Source organism: Mesoplodon mirus, assembly GCF_964341445.2.
Source record: "Mesoplodon mirus genome assembly, chromosome: 16".
NCBI classification, from domain to species: domain Eukaryota; kingdom Metazoa; phylum Chordata; class Mammalia; order Artiodactyla; family Ziphiidae; genus Mesoplodon; species Mesoplodon mirus.
The window spans coordinates 1067542-1075731 of NC_138992.1; the positions used below are offsets into that span (position 1 = coordinate 1067542).

The window sequence follows — 8190 nt, forward strand, 5'->3', positions numbered from 1 at the left end:
CCCAAGTCCACTGCAGGCTCCAAGAGCACTCTGTTCCCACCCAGAGAAACAGGCCTGAGGCACCCACCTCTGGGACAAGACCAGAGGAGCCCCCACCCTTTCCTAACCTTCGCCTTTAAATGACCAGCTCAAGTTGCCCTTTGGGAAATTTCACACATCGGGACAGACCCCAGTACAGTATTCTGGCCGCCCGCCCGGCGCCCCGCGCCGTGGCCCGCCCCTCTTCGCCCTAGATCTCTCCGGCCAATGAGCTGCGAGGGGGCGGGACCAATTGGTAGCGAGAGATAGAGCGTGGAGCCTGCGGGAGGGGCCGGAGCGTGAGGTCTCGGCAGCCAATGGACGAGGGCAGGTGTTGGGCGGTGTAGCCCATTGGCGGCGCTGAGGGCGCGGGCGGGGCGCGGCGCGGTGGCGATATGGCGGCGGCGATGGCGGCGGAGTCTGACGCGAGGCGCGTGGGCTTCGTGGGCGCGGGCCGCATGGCGGAGGCCATCGCGCAGGGCCTCATCCAAGCAGGTGGGGCGCGTGGGGTCCCGGTCCCGCGGGCTAGCGGGCGTCCGACACCGGCCTGTGTGGGAGGGACGGGCTTACCTCTCCGTAGCTCACCTGCCCCGCGGAGCCCCGGGCAGCACGGGGCCCTCCGCGCAGGGGCCCCAGGGTGGAGCTGGCCGGCGGGCGTGGGCCAGGGCGGCACGCGGACCCTGTCCCTCCGGTCTCTGCTTCCTCTGGGAGCGCGGCTGGAGGGGATGTGGTGGAGAGGCTCAGCGCCGGCCGTCCCCACGTCCGAGTTGAGATGAGCTGTGAGTGCACAGAATAAAATATACGCCGAATTTGGAAGATTTAGCATCCAAACAAAAAATGACGTATCTTAGTAACTTTTAGTATTGATTAGGTGTTGGAAGGGTAACATATTGGCTACACTGAGTTAAATAAAATGTACTGCAATTCACCCGTTTCTTCCTACTTGTTTAATAAGACTACTAGAAAATGTAAAGTTACGTGTGTGGCTCGAGCGATACTTCTCTTGGACAGCCCTAGCTTAGAGCGCGGGATCTCCTGCCGACTTCCTAACCTCGTGCCTCGGTCGAGCTGCCTGACCGCTCTGAGCCTCCGACTCTTCTTTCTGTTTGTTCGCCGGCTGCACCCCTGGTGTCCGGCACTGTGCACGTTTGGGGCCACATCATTCTCCATTCTTCACATTGTAGTCTGTTTAGCCCCTTGCCTGGCTTCTCCCCACTAGATGTCAGTGACACCCCCAGTTTTGACAGCCAAAATGTCTCCAGACACTGTCAATGTCCCCAGCGAGGGGTGGGGGGCAAAATCATCCTCGGTCGAGCACCGCCTATAGCAAGGACGGAGATGCTGTCCTAATCATACTCCACAGTATTTAGAAACCTTTATATGTAGATATGGACTGGTTTTCTGCTTCAGCCACATGTCAAGGTCTAGAAAGGTCAAAATCATCAGAAAACAGTTTACTGCAAGTCTCAGGTGTTTTACCTGTAAAACCTGGAGTACCACCTGCCTCCCCGGCTGCACAGAGTCTCACAGTGCTGCCACCGTCTCTTCAGGCCGTGGGGTGCACTTCTGCCTTCCTGTTAGACCTTACAGAAATCTGATCTGTAGAGGATTTCTGCCAAACGGGCACTGAGCTTCTGCTTGGATGTCCCCGTACAGATGCGCCCCCCTCCGGAGGAAGCTCATCCCCAACCGCAGCCTCCCTACCCACCATACCCCCTCCGCAGCCTTCCCGTTCCCAGAGGCAGGGATCCCTGGGATCTGTGTCCTCAAGAGACAAGGCAAGCTCCTGGCCCCTGTGTCCGGCAGGGCGTCTGGACTCAGCAGCAGCAGCAGGTGGGCAGCGATGACTGCTGAGTAGAATCAAGTGAAGCTGGTCGCATGGTCCCAGCCGAGTGGAGCGGCCCCGCCAAGCACCTGGCTTCTTGGAGAGGCTCGGCGTGGCCCAGGTGTGGCTGAGCCTCAGAGACCTACTGTAAGGGGCCGCCAGGCTGGCTTCTTCCCGCGCCACATCCTCACTGACACCCCCTACTCGCCTTTGCCTTTCCTTTCAGGAAAAGTGGAAGCTCAGCACGTGCTGGCCAGCGCGCCGACGGACAGGAACCTCTGCCGCTTCCGGGTGAGCCGGGCAGCTCCTCTGAGTGGAGGCTTCCCAGGGCTCAGATGGCTCTTGGCTCCTTGGGGCCAGGGAAGTGCTGCTTACTTAACTAAAGTTTTGAGACGGGCTGGGCTGGGCTGGGGAAGGGGAGGTCAAAGGCCAGAAGGAAAGTCAAGGTTGTGGAGGGCCAGGGTGGGGTAAAGGGGTGTGTGTGTGTGTGCGTGTGCATGCTGGACGGGCAGGAATATCACGGGCACTCACTGGGATCAGAGGGCTCGAGGAGGTGCTGACATCAGGGCCATCTGAGGTTGGATCCTGAGCGAGAACGGGTGGTCTGGGCGCATGATGGGCATTAGGTTTGGGGCCGTTTGCAATGGGGGGCCCGTGGGGTTGCAGGGTGGGCTCCGGCAGGGAGGGCCATGGTCTGGGAGCATGCCCGCTGACGTGGGCCTGGTCCCGGCAACCCTGCCGCAGGCCCTGGGCTGCCAGACCACCCACTCCAACCTGGAGGTGCTGCAGAGCTGCTCCCTTGTCTTCTTTGCCACCAAGCCCCACATCTTGCCGGCTGTCCTGGTGGAGGTGGCTCCTGTGGTCACCGCTGAGCACATCTTGGTGTCCGTGGCTGCCGGGGTCTCCCTGAGCACCCTGGAGGAGGTGAATGGCCTGTCGAGGTGCAGTGGGGGCTGAGGCTCTGACCCCAGGGTGGGCTCTGCTGGCCTCCCACCCCTGCCATCCCAGACCGGCTGCAACCTGGGTCCAGCCCTTCCAGAAACCAGGATGGGTGGGTTGGGGGGCAGACAGCCTCTCAGCCGGCCTGCACAGGCGGCCAGGTAGCTAGGGGGCTGGGGTTAGGGCTCCTCCCACCTGGGGTTAGGGCTCCACGCCCGGGAAGCAGCGGGGAGCCTGCGCTGGCCCGGCATGTGCCTGCCCGGCAGCCGGGTCCCACAGCTGCCCTGATCGCAGCCTCTCCCGCCAGCTGCTGCCCCCGGTGGCGCGAGTGCTGCGGGTCTCGCCCAACCTGCCCTGCGTGGTCCAGGAGGGGGCCATGGTGATGGCGCGGGGCCGCCATGCTGGGAGCGGCGAGGCCGGGCTCCTGCGGACCCTGCTGGAGGCCTGCGGGCAGTGCGAGGAGGTGCCCGAGGCCCAGGTGGACGTCCACACTGGCCTCAGCGGCAGCGGTGTAGCCTTTGTGAGTGTGGTCTGGTCCCCGCACCCCAGCCCCTGCCCTCACAGGCCGGCCCTCCCTCGGCAAAGTGGGGCCTTGTGGAGCCCCCCCGACAGCCCCTGACCCCACGGCTCCCCGGCTGGGTCCCCAGCTCCCCGTGTGCGCTGCCCACCCCATATCTGTGCCTTCCTGGGCCTTTGAGGCTGGCCCCTTGGCAGACGCCTGGGCTCTGGCCTCGGCTCTGGTGGCTGGTGTGCCGGACCTTGTTCCTGAGGGTACCCAGCCTTTTCCAGGCTGGGTTCTGTGTCCAGGGGAGTGCTGGTTTTGTCCCCGCCCCCCGCTGCTACAGGTGTGCGCCTTCTTGGAGGCCTTGGCTGAAGGAGCCATCAAGATGGGCATGCCCAGTGGCCTGGCCCACCGCATTGCCGCCCAGACCCTGCTGGTGAGACCCTGCTGCCCGGTCCTGGGGGAGTGTGTGGAAGGGGAGGGGGCTGTGGGAAGGGAGACGGCAGGCCTGAGCAGCCTGGGCTGAGACGGGGCGGTGGGGACGGGGGTGGGGCTGAGCTGAGGAGGGGCTGCTGGCCTCCCCCGAGTCACCCCAGTGCCACTGTCCCCAGGGCACAGCCAAGATGCTTCTGCAGAAGGGGCAGCATCCGGCTCAGCTGCGGACTGACGTGTGCACGCCGGGCGGCACCACTATCTATGGGCTCCACGCGCTGGAGCAGGGCGGGCTGCGGGCGGCGGCCATGAGCTCCGTGGAGGCTGCCACCTGCCGGGCCCGGGAACTCAGCAGGAAGTAGGGCACAGGCACTGGGTGCAGGCCGTGGCCACCCCCCCCAGCCCCTTCCCAAGGACTCAGGTTCTCTCCAGCCTGCAGGCCAGTGGAGGAGCTGCTTGAGTTCTGGGAGGATGGGTGGAGGACAGTTCCTGGCCAGCGGGGAACACAGCGGGGTGTGGGCCCCTCTCCAGACCCTGAGCTCGTGGCAAGTGGCAGGTGGAGCTGGTCCTGATGACCCTTCCCTGGGTCAAGAGTCCTGGAGAGTCCCATGGCCTGGCCTCTGACTGCAGGATTTGGTTCTTAGCATGTCTGTGAAAGGACCAACAGGCCACGAAAGCCAGCAACTTGGGGCCCTAAGCAAGGATGAGGGGCCTCTGGGTGCGGGGCAGGCTACCTGCAGCCCAAGGCTCACAGGGGCCTCCCCACCCCACACGGGCCCTAGTGCTGGAGCCCCTTCCGTCCACCCGCCAGCTGTGAGGCTTGCGGCAAAGTGATCCCCTGTCTGTGAACAGGGCTTACATGGCAGCCTGCCCCTCACTGCCCGCACAGCCCTGAGCCCCCCACCACTCCAGCCTTCATGGGCGGCTGGCCCTCAGCCAGCGACCTTGGCCCTTCCACCTGCTAGAAGGCTCAGCCCGAGTCCATTTCAGCACCTTTTTTTTCACTTTTGAATTGGGAATAAAGATGCTGTCCTATAGCATGGAGCAACCAATATTTAATTGGAGGCTGGTAAAACCAAACTGCAAGTCCCTGGAAGCACATCTCAGCCAAGGCCCGGGATACTGGGCTCAGACTCGGAGCTGTGGGTGCAGGTGGTCTGGGGACAGGGTTTCCCATCACCCGAGAGCTCTGCAAGGGTAGGGTCCCCTCCCCCCGCCCGGCACTCTAACCTCACCCTCAGCTGTACGTCCATGGGTCCCCGCCATGTGTCTTCCAACAGAATTCCTGAGGACCAGGCTGGGCTCGGCTTGGGGAGTGGAAGATGCACCTCTGCCCAGACCTGCCCTTAGGCGGTCACCTCCTGAATGTGAGGTGCCTGGTGAACCCAGCTGGTGATGGCGCGTGACAGGAAAGGGAGGATGGGTGGAGGTACGGGTTAGTGTTAGCGTATGGGTTAGGGCACGGGTACGGTTTAGGGTACGACAGCGGGTTAGGGTTAGGGTACGGGTTACGTTTGGGTTAGGGTTAGGGTTAGGGTACGGGTTAGGGTTAGGGTTGAAGAGGACCTGACCCAAGATTGGCACTGCCCGTACCCTTGGCACTGGCTGGCCAAGTCTTTTCACCTTATACTGCAAAGCTAAAATTACTTTTCTCAGAAGCTGGTGGATGTGAGCTTTTTTCATCAATGTTGTCCCTTTTCTGTACCCTCCCCACTTTTTCAAATGAGGTGTTCTGGATCCAAGCACTAGACAGAGTTACAAAAATAAGACTAGAACAGGGATCATGTGACGTTGGCATATCCAGCCTTTATTATAAAGCGCACTGGGCCCATCTGGCCGGTGACCTCTGCTGTCAGTGAGGTTGGCTGTGAAAGGGTCCCTCGACAGGACAAGCACCCTTGCCCCCGGGGCTCCCCTGGTGATCCGGACCAGCTCTTGGGCCAGCAGGCTGGGGGTCCCAGGAGGCCCGAGCCCCTGCTGGAGGGCGCCCCCTTCCTCTCACCCCACGCTCCAGTGCTCCATCTTCGGTCCAGCTGTCACCTGGGGGCTCATTCCCAAGCGTGAGGCCCCTCGGGCAAGTTTGGCCTCACACGGGTTCCCTCTGATGCTGCAGCCTGGTCTTGCCCTCCCAACCCCCCAGGTGGGCTGGTTTCAGCAGAAGCCACAAGCTCACCTTTCCACCTGAGGTGCTTTCCTGCTGTGCCTACCACCAAGCCCACGGGGCCAGCCCTGACAGTGACTGACCAGGGGCTGGTTTTTGGAATCAGTGACCTTTACCGCCTTGGGGATTTGTCAGAGGGCTGTGAACAGGATGGGGAGAGCGTGGTGGCTGTGTCCCTGAGCACTTCCCAGGCCACAGGGGTCCCACACCCTCACGAGACGTGTAATCCTTGAGGGCAAGAAACCCAGTCTCCAGCGTGGTGCCCAGCGCTCTGCAGGTGTGGCTGCTGAAGGAATTCAAGCAGCAACTAAGACCCCTCCCTCGGTGCCATCAACAGCCTTACTCTCCTTAGCACAAACCAGGGAGCTGCTTAGATGCCCCGGGCCCAGCGGCAGTGAGGCCACTTCACCCATTCTCCTGCAGAGACAAACTGGAGTCTCCCCCAGGAAGCCTCTGCCCTGTGGTTCACACTGAGGTGAGCCCAGGGAGGTGGGTGACCTCGTGCCAGAGCTGCGATGGGGCCCGGGGTCACAAGGATCATTGCTGGGGCTGCATTTGGGGCCAGAGCCGCCCTCTTCATGTGCAGGGCCTGGTGGCACCAGTGCCCCCATTCTAGAGAGGACAATTTCGGAGGCCCTTGGGTGAGGTAGTCCCCAGCCCAGCAAAGCGAAGCGGCTCCCAGACCCACCCTTGACGGGCCCCCTAACTCTTCAAGGCCCCAGGCCAGCATGCGCTATGCCTCGTTCCCGTGCTGCCCATCCAGGGCCGTGGGGACCGGCCAGAGCCACCTCCTGGGGTGCAGCCTTGATTCCCCAGAGGGGATGAGGCTGGCACCACATGAGAGGAAGTGGGAGGTCCTGTCCTGATAGCCGGTTCTCAATACCAACTGCAGTCCCCCTGCCCAGGCTCTGGGGTACAAGAGGATTAAAGGCTGAGACAGGAAACTTGGCAAAAGGGGCAGCGCTGATGATGCTACCAGAGGCCACCCTCGCCCAGTGCCCACCTGGGCTCTGAGGTCTGTCTCTCCACAAGCTGCTATAGGCAGGCCGGGCAGGCAGCATCGTGACCAGAAGCTCCCGGCCTGGGTCCCTGGGTCGCCACCAGCTGGAGAGGCAGGTGGTGTAACATGCAAGACAGCCTGAAGCCCCGTGCAGCTGCTTGGTTAGACCCAGGGCCAGCGTAGACCGCCAGAGGCTCCTGCAGGTGTGCAGGCTTGACACAGATGGAAGTGGGGGTGCCAGGTAGGCCCCAGCAGGTGCGGCTGGAGGCTGCTGCCCGGGCCTGGCTAGCCAAGCCTCCCTTCTCTTGTTCCCAAATCCTACATACTGTCCCTCAGCTTTCAGATTTGACATACACATACATATGTTGTTTTGAGGGGTTTTTTGTTCTTTTTTTTGACTGGGGGTGGTTCCAAGGAACAGTTTATGTCCTTGCTCTGGGGGCGCCCAGCCGTCCTACCGCCGTGCACAGCCCTCCCGTCCCGCAAACACAGCACCTGTCTGTGGCCTCTGCAGTCTCAGACCACCAGGAGGATGGGGCAGGTGAGGATGAGGGCAGAGCGCTGAGAAAGGCAGCACCTCAGATCCGGCCCCACTGCCCCTCACAAGGGCTCTGGGTATCTCTGCAGGACAGCCTCTGGGAGGCCTGGGTAGGTATCTCTCGGCCTCAGGCCACCAGCAGGATCCTGAATCTAGAGCTGGACGGTTACAGAGCCCTTGCCTTCTCCTTACAAAATGTGCCATCTAGGAACCTAATTGATGGGGCCATGGGAAGCAGCTCCTCAGCCACGCCCTGGGCAGTGCCAGGAGCGGGGGGAAAAGCCTGAGGGCAGGCTGGGCAGGGGAGCCTTGGAGGGGAGCTAAGGCACTGAGGGTTGTCCTGGCATGGCCGTCAGTGCCACAGGCCTGCTCCGGGGAAACGGCATGGCTCTGGGCCCTGGGGCTGGACAAAGTGGACTGTGGCTGGCGGGGGCACAGGGCGCTGGCCCGGCCATTGGTCTGTCACCAGGGCCCAGGTCTAGTGCTCGCCAACCCCACAGAACAAGAGAGCTGTTCGGAGTGTTTTCTTAAGGAAAGTTAAAAATCCGAGTGGAACACAAACCTACAGCCCTCGCGGCATCCAGAACCTTGGGAGGCCCCTGAGTGCCGGGCACCATCCTCCCTTCCCAGCCCACGGAGCCCTCCACCCCGGGTCCCTGAAGAGTATCTGTTGAAAACAGACTTAATGCACTAAAAACAAAACGAGTGGTGTGCTTCCCACTGAGACGACCAACAGCGTGGCTGTGGTCGGGAGGGATGGGAGCGCCGGGCCCTC

The 8190-nt window shown here is 62.2% G+C and overlaps 1 protein-coding gene across 1 annotated transcript; it reads left to right on the forward strand.

Annotated features, from left to right (window-relative positions):
• The first annotated feature begins 332 nt into the window (after nt 1–332).
• On the forward strand, nt 333–5229 carry PYCR3 (pyrroline-5-carboxylate reductase 3). Its single transcript, XM_082601127.1, has 6 exons — nt 333–513; nt 2070–2134; nt 2588–2767; nt 3090–3302; nt 3628–3720; nt 3896–5229. Exons 1-6 carry the CDS (start codon nt 414–416, stop codon nt 4076–4078), a joined length of 834 nt encoding a protein of 277 aa, XP_082457253.1. The 5' UTR covers nt 333–413; the 3' UTR covers nt 4079–5229.
• Nucleotides 5230–8190: the final 2961 nt, after the last annotated feature.

What these genes read in the sequence shown, in the direction of transcription:
- PYCR3 (XM_082601127.1), top strand. Translation starts at nt 414, where the DNA reads ATGGCGGCGGCGATGGCGGCGGAGTCTGACGCGAGGCGCGTGGGCTTC. An exon ending in GCAGGGCCTCATCCAAGCAG is followed by an intron (nt 514 to 2,069) that starts GTGGGGCGCGTG and finishes CTTTCCTTTCAG; the next exon opens with GAAAAGTGGAAGCTCAGCAC. An exon ending in CCCTGAGCACCCTGGAGGAG is followed by an intron (nt 2,768 to 3,089) that starts GTGAATGGCCTG and finishes CTCTCCCGCCAG; the next exon opens with CTGCTGCCCCCGGTGGCGCG.